Here is a 15,347-nt window from a genome sequence, read left to right on the forward strand (position 1 = left end):
TTTCGGGCACTGGAGTGCCAGGAATAAGGAAAAGAGGAACCCAGGAATGGTGGCTTGTGTCTGTGTTCAGGAGTGGGAGGGTTAGAAGTTTGAGGCCAGCCTGGGCCACATAGTGAGTCGCAGCTATGGTGTGATATCTCATCTAATTCCTGACCCTCCCCATAGAGAAAAGAAGAAATAAAAGAAAATGAAAGTGGAAGGAAGTCTGCAATTGACCCCCACCCCACCTTCCAACAGGTCCCTGATCTTTGTACCAGAGATAGCTTATAGATAGATTCTCAGGCCCTTTGCCCAAGTTAGTGGAAGCAGTGATAATGGGGAATTTGTTATGTCACTCTTTCTTGTCCTCAAATATAAGATACAAGTCAAAATTTCTTTTCATTTTGTCTGAGAGCCTTGCCATTTCTGGATCTCACTCTCTAAAGCCTAGACTTTGGCATTCTTCTCTCTTTTCCTGAGAGAGGGCACAACACTTTTCCCCTGGGAAGACAAGAGTCAAGTTTTCTGCATTTTTGTACCACCACATAACATCCTCGTTCAGCAAAACTTTGGAGCTTCAGACTCTCCCATAAGCCCCCAAAAATGTGATTTCCCTTCTCTATAGAGTCTCTTTTTCTCATTCCTTATAGGGTAATGCTGCTTTCATTCCCAAGTCTTTGTATCCAGTGTCATATAGCTAAAATTTCGCAAAGTACTTCATTCCCTTGTGTGTTCCTAGTTCCAGCTTCCCTCTAAATACTCACCCCTCAAGATCTTACCTCTTACTCTTCTGACTGCCAGTTATTTTCTAAATAAGTATTGACACTGCAATCCCATCCTCCAAAATTCTACTCACCCTTTTCACAGGGTCACTTGGACTCAAAGTGTTTGTACCTTCCTGGACTGCTTCCATTTTTATTTCTCTAGTATGGCATGTGGGAATGTAAAAGCAATAGCTATGAAGCATTAAGATCAAGATTCCATGTCAAAGCTAGGTGGAGTGTACCTCACCCACATTCTCAGCACTTGGGAGGCAGAGACAGGAGGATGGTTATAAGTTTGATGCCAGCCATATCTGAAATATGCCTTGTTTGTTCCCCTCTAAATCACAAGTCCCTAGAAAATGAAGATGGTAGGGACACCATGTGACTTTCTCCACCTAGATTCTCCCTCCACGGTAACAATTTAGGTCACGGTTGTAAACATTCTTTTCAGCTACAGTTTACTCCTAACTTCCCAGGGTTCCAGCTGGCAGCAGTTGTTTTATTTTATCTTGAGAAAGTTACTTTAAGACATTGTTAGGCTTACTTAGCAATAATAATTCATTTAGTTCTCCTTTTATATTAAGCTCTATTCCAAGCAAGTGTTTATGTAATTCTCACAACCCTCTATTATTATTATTCATGTTATAATGGTAGTGGTGGTCGTAATGATGATGAAAAACTTTATAAATACTAGAGAGAAAAACATCCAAATTCATACAGTGGCACAGGCTCATCTAACTTTCAAATCTATGTCCCACTCAGTTTCTCCAAGGGTGTTTTATCTCTGCCATCCGTTTCACTTCCTGTCTGTCATATAAATCCTGGGCTAGGCTCTTCCAATAACTGACTGACTTCCCTTTCCAGGTCTCAGTGAAATTTAAACACTAGAGATGATTACCAAAGGTTATTCAGCGGTTAGACAAAAATTGCCCACCCTCTTGTCTAGATGATATGTACAGAGCAAATGTAGAAAAGATGAGCATTTTAATATAATTTAATATAAATTTTATTTGCAGATAGTGCAGCAAAACCACAACTTACTTATTATAATGAATTTGGGCTCACTTTGTGCAGGAGGAAGAACCATAGAATATAATAGATCTGAGGAATATATGAAATTACTTTTACAGCTGAAACATGTACTTTGACCCAAAGTCACTTCTGTTGTTAAAAATAGCGTATCCTTTTAAGGGTATCTGTTATTTACCATTTTTTTTGTAATAAATATGGTCCATTTCTGGTTTTCCACACAGAATTATTCCCTAGTGGGTGTTCAGCGTTCAAGAAAATTACTCCCAATATAGATGAAGAAGGAGCCATGAAAGAAGATGCTGGAATGATGGATGTTCATTACAGTGAAGTAAGATCCCAGGGCATGCATCATCATTTTTAGAAATTTCCCATTTCGAAATTTATTTATATTATGTTACTAGATCTGGCTTAAATTGAAAAATGACTAAGGGCTGGTGAGCTTTAAGTAATAAAACTGTCTAGGCAAAGGAATTCCTGTTGGCAGGATAGAATCTTGTCTTAGTAACTCTTCCCATTATCTTGTTTTAAAATACATTTAGATAGCTGGAAAGATGGCTTAGCGGTTAAGAGCATTTGTTCTTTCTGAGGAGCCAGATCTGATTCCCAACACTTACATGGTGGTTCATAACCATCTCTTTACTCCAGTTTCAGGGGACCTGATTCCCTCTTCTGGCTTCATGGATACCATACACTCAAGTGGTATACATACATACATGTAGGCAAAATACTCATATAAATAAAATGAATAAAACTTATTTTTAACCTACAATATTGACCATCTTTATACCATGATCTCTGTGACCAGATCCCACCTAGCATGTGAAAAAGGACACCAGAAAATTAGAGTTAAAATGGTCTTTTACTTAAAATAGGCATGGTATTTGTAACAAAGTAGTGTGAATGGAAGTGCCCTGCTTCCTACTTCAGATGGTTAGAAAACAGCTTTGCTTGTCCATCAGTAAAGATCTGTTAAGCACCAATATAAGATCAAGCCTATTGACTTGAGATAAAAGGACTGTAAAGTGATGAGCTATGATCTCCAAGTTCTGCTCGGGAGACAGTCATTGAAATAATATAGGTACGTGATATGCAAAAATCAGAGGTATAAGGTAAGGAGATTAACATGGCTGTGACATGAAAGCTGGATTACAGGTGACTAGACAGAATCTGGAGACAGAGTCTGGGAGAAGACCAATCTGATTGTTCAGATGTGAGGCAACTATGTCATAAACCAGAATAGTAAAAGGCCCAGGTTAAGCAGAGTACTTGTCTTACATGCATAACCCCTGAGTTTGATATTCAGCTACACATAAACTGGTTAAGTTTATCCATGCCTATACTTCAGTACTTGAAAGGTAAAGAGGGGAAGATTAGAAGTTTTAATTTCAAGCCTACCTTTGGTACGTAGAGATCAGGAGGCTAGCCTGAGCTACAGGAAACCCTGCCTCAAAAATCAAAACTACTACAAAAGCCTATACTTAACAAAGCTGGAAAATCTGGATGAATGGACAGTTTTCTAGACAGATACCAGGTACCAAAGTTAAATGAGAATCAGATAAACCATCTAAACAGTCTCATAACCCCTAAAGAAATAGCAATAGGCATTAAAAGTCTCCTAACCAAAAAAAGCCCAGGGCCAGATGGGTTTAGTGCAGAGTTCTATCAGACCTTCAAAGAAGACCTAATTCCAATTCTCCTCAAACTATTCCACAAAATATAAACAGAAAGAACACTGCCCAATTCATTTTATGAAGCCACAATTAAACTTAAACCTAAACCACACAAAGATCCAACAACGAAAGAGAACTTCAGACCAATTTCCCTTATGAATATCGATGCAGAAATACTCAATAAAATTCTCGAAAATTGAATCCAAGAACACATCAAAATGATCATCCAACATGACCAAGTAGGCTTCATCCCAGGGATGCAGGGATGCATCAATATACCAAAATCCATCAACATAATCCACTATATAAACAAACTCAAAGACAAAAAAACCACATGATCATCTCATTAGATGCTGAGAAAGCATTTGACAAAATTCAACATCCCTTAATGGTAAAATTCTTGGAAAGTTCAGGAATTCAAGGCTCATACCCAAACATAATAAAAGCAATATACAGCAAACCAGTAGCCAACATCAAACTAAATGGAGAGAAACTTGAAGCATTCCCCCTAAAATCAGGGACTAGACAAGGCTGCCCACTCTCTCCCTACCTATTCAATATAGTACTTGAAGTCCTACCCAGAGCAATTAGACAACAAAAGGAGGTCAAGGGGATACAAATTAGAAAGGAAGAAGTCAAAATATCACTATTTGCAGATGATATGATAGTATAGTTAAGTGACCCCAAAAATTCCACCAGAGAATTCCTAAATTTGATAAACAACTTCAGCAAAGTGGCTGGATATAAAATTAACTGAAACAAACCAGTAGCCTTCCTCTACTTAAAGCATATCTAGACTGAGAAAGAAATTAGGGACACCCTTCACAATGGTCACAAATAATATAAAATACATTGGTGTGACTCTAACCAAGCAAGAACTTCAAGTCTCTAAAGAAAAAATAGAAGATCTCAGAAGATGGAAAGATCTCCCATGCTTATGAATTGGCAGGATTAATACATTAAAAATGTCCATCTTGCTGAAAGCAATCTACCGATTCAATGCAATCCCCATCAAAATTCCAACTCAATTCTTCACTGAGTTAGAAAGGGCAATTTGCAAATTCATCTGGAGTAACAAAAAACCCTAGGATAGTAAAAACTATTCTCAACAATAAAAGAACCTCTGGTGGAATCACCATGCCTGACCTCAAGCCATACTACAGAGCAATAGTGATAAAAACTGCATGGTACTGGTACAGCGACAGACATGTAGATCAGTGGAATAAAATTGAAGACCCAGAAATGAACCCACACACCTATGGTCACTTGATCTTTGACAAAGGAGCCAAAACCATCCAGTGGGAAAAAAGACAGCATTTTCAACAAATGGTGCTGGTTCAACTGGCGGTCAGCATGTACAAGAATACGAATTGATCCATTCTTATCTCCTTGTACAAAGTTCAAGTCGAAGTGGATCAAGGACCTCCACATAAAACCAGATACACTGAATCTAATAGAAGAGAAAGTAGAGTAAAGCCTCGAACATATGGGCAAGGGAAAATTTCCTGAACAGAATACCAGTGGCTTATGCTCTAAGATTAAGAATTGACAAATGGGACCTCATAAAATTGCAAAGCTTATGTAAGGCAAAGGACACTGTCAATAGGACAAAATAGCAACCAACAGATTGGGAAAAGTTCTTTATCAATCCTACGTCTGATAGAGGGCTATGTTTCAATGTATTAAAAAAAAACTCAAGAAATTAGACTTCAGACAATCAAATAACCCTATTAAAAATGGAGTACAGAGCTAAACAAAGATTTCTCAACTGAGGAAACTCAATGGTTGAGAAGCACCTAAAGAAATGTTAAATATCCTTAGTCATCAGGGAAATGCAAATCAAAACAACCCTGAGATTCCACCTCACAGGAGTCAGAATGGTTAAGATCAAAAACTCAGGGGACAGCAGATGCTGGTGAGGATGTGGAGAAAGAGGAACACTCCTCCATTGTTGGTAGGATTGCAAACTGGTACAACCACTCTGGAAATGAATCTGGTGGTTCCTCAGAAAATTGGGCATAGTACTACCTGAAGACCCAGCAATACCACTCCTGGGCATATCCCCAAAAGGTGCACCAACATATAACAAGAACACATGCTTCACTATGTTCATAGCAGCCTTCTTTATAATAGCCAGAAGCTGGAAACAGCCCAGATGTCCTTCAACAGAGGAATGGATACAGAAAATGAGCTACATTTACAGAAGGGAGTACTACTCAGCTATTAAAACCAATAACTTCATGAAGTTCTTTTTTGTTTTTGTTTTTGGTTTTGGTTTTGGTTTGGGATATTGTCTTTATTTACATTTCAAATGTTATTACCTTTCCTGGTTTCCCCTCCAAAAAACCACCCCCCCATTCCCTCCCCCCTCCCCCTGCTCACCAACTCACCCACTCCTGCTTCCTGACCCTGGCATTCCCCCACACTAGGGCATAGAACCTTCATAGGACAAAGGGCTTCTCCTCCCATTGATGACCAACTAGGCCATCCTCTGCTACATATGCAGCTAGACTCCCACCATGTGTGCTCTTTGGTTGGTGGTTTAGTCCCTGGGAGCTCTGGGGGTTACTGGCTAGTTCATATTGTTGTTCCTCCTATGGGGCTGCAAACCCCTTCAGCTCCTTAGGTCCTTTGTCTAGCTCCTTCTTTGGGGACCCTATGCTCAGTCCCATAGATGACTGTGAGCATCCACTTCTGTATTTGTCAGGTACTAATTCTTAAGCAATTGGATGGAACTAGGAAATATCATTCTGAATGAGGTGACCCCATCACAGAAGAGCGCACATGGTATGCACTCACTGATAATTGGACATTAGCCCAAAAGCTCAGAATACCCAACACACAGTTCACAGACCACATGAAGCTCAAGAAGAAGGGAGACCAAAGTGTAGGTTCTTCAATCCATCTTAAAAGAGGGAACAAAATACTCATGGGAATAAATGCAGAGACAAAGTATGGAGCAGAGACTGAAGGAAAGACCATCCAGAGACTACCCCACCTGGGGATCCATCCCATATACAGACACCAAACCCAGACACTATTGTGGATGCCAGCAAGTATTTGCTGACAGGAGCCAGATATAGCTGGCCCCTGAGAGGTTCTTCCAGAGCTTGACAAATAGAGGCAGATGCTCGCAGCCAACCACTGAGCACGGGGTCCCCAATGGAGGAGTTTGAGAAAGGACCCAAGGAGCTGAAGGGGTTTGCAATCCCATAGGAAAAGCAACAATATCAACCAACCAGAGCTCCCAGGGTCTAAACCACCAACCAAGGAGTACATATGGAGGGTCCCATGGCTCAAGCTGCATATGTAGCACAGGATGGCCTTGTCAGGCATCAGTGGGAGAAGAGGCCCTTGGTCCTGTGAAAGCTCTATGCCCCCGGGTAGGGTAATGGGAGATCAGGGAATTGAGAATTGGTGGGTGGGGAACACCCTCATAGAAGCAGGAGGGGGAAATGGGATAGGGAGCTTCTGGGGGGAAATCAGGAAAGGGGATAACATTTGAAATGTAAATAAATGAAATATCCAATTTTTAAAAAGCAAAACAAAACCAAAAATACATAGGAAATAACATTAGGAAGGAAAAAAGGATGAACTGCTGCGTAGGAAGGGGAATGATCTGTAGGTATCTCGGAGATGTTTGGGAATTGGGAAATGATAGCTGCTATTTACAGGGAGAGTGATAAGTGCAATTTCTTAATTTTTTTAAAAGAGCTTTAATTATATATTTTAGTGGAAGATACATGCAGAAAATCAATGAATGAATATCATATTCGTATACCAGCAAATATCTTTAAAAGAGTTATATAATTTAACTATCAAAATTTTCTATTTACATGATAGAGAAAAGGAAAAGAGGGGATTGCCTGATAGGGATGCATGGTGATATCACAAAGAAACCTGTTGTCTTCATAGAAGAAAATAAAGAAACAGTAATAAACATATTTTAAAATGAAATATATCACCTCTAAAATAAAATTCTAGAGGCAAAGTTTTATAAAAAGGCAAATGTGACATTCACAGAGATTAAAGTGGTGTATCATCCCACAAAATTACATTTTTTTCTTTAAAATATGTATTTATTTGTTTGTTTATTATTTGTTTATTTTGCTTTTGGAGACAGGGTTTCTCTGTGTAGTCCCGGCTGTCCTAGGACTAGCTCTGTAGAAGAGGCTGGCCTTGAAGTCACAGAGATCTGCCTGCTTCTACCTCATGAGTGCTTGGATTAAAGGCGTGTATCAGCACTGCCTGGCAAAATTCTTTTTTATAACTGTTGCTGCTGACCCAAGTATGGCAACAAATGCTTGTAATCTCCATCTTAGAAGGCAGAAGCACAAAGGATCTCAAGTTCCAAGCCAACCTGAACCACATAATGAGACTCTACCTCCAAAGAAAAATTGTACTAGGAATGTACTATGCCAGGCACAGTGGCTCAGACCTGTAACCCAAGTTATCAGAGGACTGAGGCAGGAGTATTGCCGTGAAAATTGTCTAGTGTACCCAGTTCCTGAACGAGCCTGGCTACAGAACAAGACCCTGTCTCAAGTGGGGAAAAGGGGAAAGGAGAAGAGAGGAAACAAATCGTTTCACTTTTCACAATCTGAGACTTAGACATACATTAGAATTCTGTTCGTTTTATTATGTGGCCCCAGTCACAAACAATACTTCACAGAGATATATTCTTGAGCTTATCCTCATCTTCCAAACAGCAGCTCTACGTTATCTTTAGAGATAGATAGCCTTGTTAACACATTTATTGGGAATTTTTTGCTCTATAGTAATAGTTATCCGTAGTTTGTTTGTTTGTTTGTTTGTTTGATAAGTTGAGTACAGTGTTTAATCAAGGAACAGTTTGGGCTCATGTAGAAGGGTTTTCTCATGCTTTCACATCTGAAACAGGTGACACTGATTTAAAAGTTATATTAAAATGAGTCATATTCGGCAGTACACATCATCTATTATCCTAGCAGTCTACAGGAAGAAGAAAGAAGATTGTTGTGAGTTCTGCCTCTGCCTCTCTGCCTCTCTCTGCCTCTCTCTGCCCCTCTGCCCCTCTGTCCCTCTGCCCCTCTGCCTCTCTGCCTTAACCTCTAACTCTGCCTCTGCCTGAGTGCTAAAGAGGCGTGTGCCATCATGTGCCTGCTAAACTTCTTAACATAGGTATTGAATGTTATGTTAACATGAATATTGAATGCTGACTCTTTATTCAAGTAGTCATATTGGTTGAGCAACTGCTATATAAGAGGAGTATATGAGTTACGGAAGAAAACTAGATAAATAATTGTGTTCCCATCTTTAAAGAATCATGGTTTATTAGGAATGTCAGCTATTGAGAAAGTGTGCAAATTTTGTAGAACTATAAATATTTACCCCATTGATTATTAAAATGGAAACCAAGTTATTTGTACTTGCCTTCCTTATCTGGACCAGGAAAACCATCAAGGAGGTCAGTACCTACACTATTCTAAGAAGGGGCTTGAAGGGCAGAGAGTATTTCAGGGGAATTGCTAGTAAGTGTCGCTCTGTTTTGGAGCACTTAGCTTGTTGAATGAGGAGAGTATAGAAATATTAGCCATCTCATTGCAAGCTTTGTGTCCACATGAAGGAGCTTGCTCCTTGTTCTGTGAGTTGATGGGACTTTTTCAATTTTTCAGTGACACGATCAGAAGCCTGTTGTCTGTCTGTAGAGGATGTACTGGGAAGTGCCAAGGCTAGAGTCAGGATGATCAGTTAAGTGAAAAAAAATAGCAAGATATTGAGCCTTAGCAATGCATGTAGAAGTGGAGAAGGGTCATATTTGAGAAATATCAAGGAAGTAAAATTGATAGAGCTTGGTCATAAGCTCATAAGACGAGTGAAAGAAGTATTTGTATTATTCCCTGGGCATCTTGTGTCTGCAGTGCTATACCATAGCACAACAAACTAGGTAGCTGATTAACAGCAGAAATGAATTTCTCAGAGTTCTGGGTGCTAGGAAATCCAAACTCAAAGCACCAGTGGCAATGTGTCCAGCAAAGGCAAAACTTTCAGTGCATAGATGACACCTTCTTGCTGTGTACTTAGATAGTAGAAGAGATGGACTCCATCTCTGGATTTCTTTTCAAAGGGTGCTTGAAATCCCATTTGGAGTTGCTCTGCCTTATTACAACCACAACTAACCCACCTTCTAATACCATTAGCAAAGTTAGAATTTTTGCAAGTGAATATGAGGGAAACAAAAAAAAAAAATACTTAGAGCAGAAAACACTAAGGCTGCCACATTCAAAACACTTCTGAGTGTGTGGCTTCAAACAAGAGAAATGTACTGCCTCACCATTCTGGAGTCCAGAAATCTGAAAATGAGGCTTCATCATGAATCTTCTCCCAGAATCCAGGTAGAAGCCTTCCTTGCCTTCTGGTGATAGCTGTTGATCCTCAGCATTCCTTAGCTTGCAGCTATATGGATTCTGTTTCTGTCTCTGTAGTCACATGTCATTTTCCTGAATACCTGCAGTGTCTTATAAGTGTGCTAGCCATATTGGCTTGAGGGTTCACCCTTTATCAGTATATTCATCTTTTTTATTAGTTAATTATTTTATTTATTCAGTATATTCATCTTAATTAATTATAACACTCTTTTTCTGGATCAGGTCAAATTCTGAGGCAGGTAAGAACTTCAGCTTACAGTTTAGAGCAGTGTTTCATAACCTTCATAATGCTACAGCCCTCTAATACAGCTCCTCATGTTGTAGTGACTCCCAACCATAACATTATTTTGTTTCTAATTAATAACTGTAATTTTGCTATTGTTACTAATTATAATGTGAATATCTGATATATGACCCCTGTGAAAGCTCATTTACCACCACCCCTCCCAAAGGGGTAGCACCTGACAGGTTGAGAAGCACTGATGTTGGAAAATACAATTCCGTTCATAACAGGATAAAGTAAAAACTTCACCTCATTTTCTAGCTAAGAATTTATAGAATATTGCCACCGGCTATATAGCAATGAGATCTACAGGATGAATTCGGTTATCTAAGAAACAAACAAGGATCATTCTGGCAGTCAGTTCTGTAGATCTGGTGGAAAACAAGTTATTAAGACTCGGCCAGAACCATAGCAGTTGGTCTACTCTGTTTGTTTGTTTTTTTATTGGTCTATGCAGGTCTTGAATGTATGCTCTTCCTGTCTCAGCCTCCTGTGTAGCTGGGATTACCCTCAGATATTACTGGTTACTAATTCATTATTATTATTATTATTATTTTAGATATTTTCTTTATTTACATTTCAAATGCTATCCCAAAAGTCCCCTATACCCTGCCCCTGTCCCACTCCCATACCCACCCACTCCCTCTTCTTGGCCCTGGTGTTCCCCTGTGCTGGGTCATATAAAGTTTACAAGACCAAGGGACCTCTCTTCCCAATGATGGCCAATTAGGTCATCTTCTGCTACATATGCAGCTAGAGACACAAGCTCAGGGGGTACTGGTTAGTTCATATTGTTGTTCCACCTATAGGGTTTCAGCCCCTTTCAGCTCCTTGGGTACTTTCTCTAGCTCCTCCATTGGGGGCCTTGTGTTCCATCCAATAGCTGACTGTGAGCATCCACTTCTGTGTTTTCCAGGCACTGGCTTAGCCTCACAAGATTGTTGAGAACATGAGATGATACTTCACAAAATTGTAGCAAGCAGCTGTTATGATTCTCACAGGAAAAAGAGCTCTATCATAGGACATTAGCCTATCCCTGATGTTCAAATCATATGAAGGAAGAATTCGTTCTCTGGATTATTTCAGTTTAATGGAGACCTAAATCACTAATGTAATAGCTTGAAAAGCTGTCACATTGTCTTTAATGTGCTATGCATTATTTCAATATGAAAGAAAATAATGGAGGTGTACAGGCTTAGGGGAATTTACCGTGTTAAGCATTTTTTACATTGTCTATTTAGTTAATTATTTTTGTTAAAACTTATATGTGTGTGCATTGATATTTCTATACATTATTGCTATTTCTATACATGCTTACAACATTTGTTTTTGATATCCAACCATACTTCTACCCTTACCACCTGCTCTGTTTCACCCGGGCATGATTTCCATCCTGTAGTAAATCATTCTTCAACTTTCAGATCAACTGAGCCCATAGTTTGAAACAAACAAAAGATTCAATTCAGCATGATATTATCTGCAAGTAAAGTCTCTATTTTCACTTAAACAACACATGTAGTTTACTGTTGACATTAATGTCATATTTTAGAAACATTTATAATTTCCTGGTACTTGTAACATTTGATTTTGAAAATACAGTTCTGAGACTGTATTTTCAACTGTAGTGCTGGCACATACTTGTAATCCCAGCAATCACAAGACTAAAGCAGGAAGCTCACCAGTGGGAGGACAGGAGTCCTGAGCTCCATAGCTTACTGATTCAGAAGAAAGAAGTGGACAGGGGGAAGATGTGGTCATACAAATAGACTTCTGTGCATTTGCTTGAACTTAGCCCTTTTGGTTTGTTCTTTTGTCTCTAGCTGCATATGTAGCAGAAGATGGCCTATTCGGCCATCATTGGGAGGAGAGGCCCTTGGTCTTGCAAAGATCATATGCCCCAGTACAGGGGAGCGCCAGGGCCATGAAGAGGAAGTGGGTGGGTAGGGGAGCAGGGCGGGGGGAGGTATAGGGGACTTTTGTGATAGCATTTGAAATGTAAATGAAGAAAATATCTAATAAAATTTTAAAAAACAAAAAATAAGTTAAAATGGTTAACAATTGTATTGTCTAAAGCTGATTTTAATGCCTCGTTGAATATTTCTCTTAATGCAGGAGGTTTTGCTGGAGTTACTAGAACAGTGTGTGGATGGTTTGTGGAAGGCAGAGCGATATGAAGTAATTTCTGAGATTTCCAAGTTGATTATTCCAATTTATGAGAAACGCCGTGAATTTGAGGTAGAGTATGAACACATTACCATCATTGCCTTCTATACTTTGTTTTGGTCTTGTTAAAACACTAACATCATGTTGTCCCCATCATTTTACTCTAATGTCTTCTAACGAAAATACTGGAATTTTATCACAGAATAAGAATTCTTATTTTGCCCTTTTTGTTTGTGCCAGGGTGCTTAGGACCTTGAGCATAATAGACACATGCTCTGTCTCCAAGACTCACTCAGTCCAGATTGTAACTTTCCTCCCTGGACTGTCAAAACCACCAAACCTCCATATCACCAAGAATGACCTAAAAACATGATTCTTTTCTTTGAACTTGAGTGCAGAGCCTAAAAAGTACTGGCTGACCATGATGTAGAAACATAGTATGATGGCATTAATAATCCAGCTGTAAGTGTTTGTCTATCAATGTGCCCTGCCAAGAAAACTGTTAAAAAAATTCTAGTGAACAGCTGCTGCCATGTGCACAGGACAGAATCTTTTAATATTCAAGTCTTTGGGCCCATATCATAATTTCCACTGCATCTGTACAAAAAGGGGAAGGAAGATGGCTTGGGATTCAAGCTATTTTGAGAGTAGATGTGGGATGAGCTGAGTGTGGTGATATACATAAACAAAAACCTGTTTTAAAATCAAAGGCTTCAAGAAGTCCCTGAAGCTGACCAGAGGTGCTAAGTCCCCCCCCTCCAATATAAATGGTAAGGACTGCTAGAAGACACTCTCAGACCATCTGAGCAGCCCAGAAGAGTCTCAGATCAACTGAGATCTCTGAAACAGACGCTCCTTAACCAGTTGAGCTACCTGCAAGTGTGTTCAAGGATTTTAGTTCTCTTGAGCTTTCATGAGCCACACTAGGGTAGACTTGATGATACAGCTGTCTTTGAATCATTTTTGCTCATATAAGGACTTATCTCACCCATACCTCTATTAGCAAACCACATAAAGCTCATTGATTCAACAAACAAAAGAAAGTTTAAAAATATTGACAAATAGAACTGGAGAAATAGCTCAGCATTTAAGACTATCTGTGGCTTTTGCTGAGGACCTGGGTCCAGTTTCCAGCACCCCCATGGTGGCTGAAAACCGTCTATAAATCCAGTTCCAGGGGATCTGATACTGTCTTCTGACCTCTGTAAGTATACAGGCATACATGCATGCAAAATATCACACACATAAAAATTAATTTTAAAAGGGAAATTTAATAATTATACATAAATAGGTAAAATTCACATGTTCATATAATTTAAAATATTTTGCACTTCTGGGCATTGAACCCAGGCTAGGCAAGTTTTCTACCACTGAGCTGCAACCCAATCCCCTTTATTGCAACTTTCGAGGTGAAGTCTTGCTAATAAGCCAGGATGGCCTGGTACTGTAGTGGGTAGAGTAACACCCTGTCTCAAAAGTAAATAAGGAACAACAACAAAATAATATTAAAAAACTAAACATTGATGTTTTTTTCTCTCTTGCATGTTGATCTTGATGATACTTAATGACTGCCAAAATCACAAAGTTCTCTATTCTCACTTTTTCAGAAACTGACTCAAGTCTATAGAACTCTCCATGGCGCTTACACAAAGATTTTGGAGGTTATGCACACCAAAAAACGACTTTTAGGTACTTTCTTTAGAGTTGCCTTTTATGGCCAGGTAAGTGTACTTTGGCAACGTATATCAAGTTGTTTGACTTTTAAAATGTTTTCCTTTGACTTACTAGATGGCCTTTGTGTAGTTGTTCCTTCTGGAAATCTTTCTTGCTTTTTACACAGCCGGGGGCTCATTTTTTAATGTTCTAGTTCACTTTGGTTCTCCTGTCTACTTAGGTCAGGGATGCAAGGTATGGACTTCTCATTACTAAAATTCATGAAAAAAAAATACATGTTAGAAGTTTCCTCCTTCTACCAAAATATGTTTATATACTTATGAATTTGAGTACACAGAGGAAAATATTACATAGGAATAATTAATACAATAAATAAAAATAAAAGTATTTTCCTATAACTTCATCCTCTTCCAGAAAATAATATGTTTGTATGCTTGTGCCTTTGATAATTCTCAACTTATTCAAAGTTAGAAAGTTGACTATATGCATGTGGCATTTGATATATTATTAATATACTAAAATTAAAATATTAATGTGGTCTTAGAATTTCTACTTTTGTGTTAAAACACAATTATTAAAAGTAACTTTTGGAAGAAGGGTCTATTTCAGCTTGCAACTCTCAAGTCATTCTCCATTACTGAGGGCAGGAACTCAAGCAGGGCAGGAACCTGGAGGCAGGAGCTGGTGCAGAGGCCACAAAGGGATGCTGCTTTCCTGTAGAACTCAGGGCAACCTGCCCAAGGGGTGGTCCCACCCACTTTGGGCTTGGTCCTCCTATATAAATCATCTATCAAAAAATGCCCTGCAGCCTTATCTGATAAGGTATTTTCTCAGTTGAGGTTCCAACTTCCCAAATTACTCTAGGTTATATCAAGATGTCATAAACTAGGCAGCATAAATATATTAAAACTAATATTAATAAGTATTATTTTAAGTATATGCAAATATGTTGTCACTAGTCATGCTGATTCTCCCTGAATGTTTGTTCACAAACTATCATTTGTTTACATTTATAATAGTCTTTTTTTGAAGAAGAAGATGGAAAAGAGTACATCTATAAAGAACCCAAGCTCACTGGTCTTTCAGAGATTTCCTTGAGACTTGTGAAACTTTACGGTGAAAAATTTGGTACTGAAAATGTCAAAATAATTCAGGATTCAGACAAGGTAACTTGTGCCACGCATTTGAAAGCACTGTTCATTTCTTACAAGCCTAGTACATTGCTCCTGATTTGTGAGAGGGAAGCTGTCTCTATCTCCCTGGGACTAAGATTATAGATGTGCACTGCCCAAGGGGTCACATTCGAGGCTCTTCTGCCTACACTGGCAAGGCTGTTACTGCAGCTTCTGATCCTCCAATGTTTTCTTTTGGGGTT

The 15,347-nt window shown here is 39.0% G+C and overlaps 1 protein-coding gene across 1 annotated transcript in view; it reads left to right on the forward strand.

Annotated features, from left to right (window-relative positions):
- Positions 1-15,347, forward strand: part of Dock11 (dedicator of cytokinesis 11) — a 189,016-nt gene that overhangs the window by 159,829 nt on the left and 13,840 nt on the right. The window contains exons 45-48 of the mRNA XM_021188185.2: positions 1,997-2,103; positions 12,248-12,370; positions 13,906-14,019; positions 14,992-15,138. Of these exons, the coding sequence (XP_021043844.1) occupies positions 1,997-2,103; positions 12,248-12,370; positions 13,906-14,019; positions 14,992-15,138 (491 nt within the window). The remainder of the gene's footprint in view (positions 1-1,996; positions 2,104-12,247; positions 12,371-13,905; positions 14,020-14,991; positions 15,139-15,347) is intronic.

Source organism: Mus pahari, chromosome X (assembly GCF_900095145.1).
Source record: "Mus pahari chromosome X, PAHARI_EIJ_v1.1, whole genome shotgun sequence".
Lineage (NCBI taxonomy): Eukaryota > Metazoa > Chordata > Mammalia > Rodentia > Muridae > Mus > Mus pahari.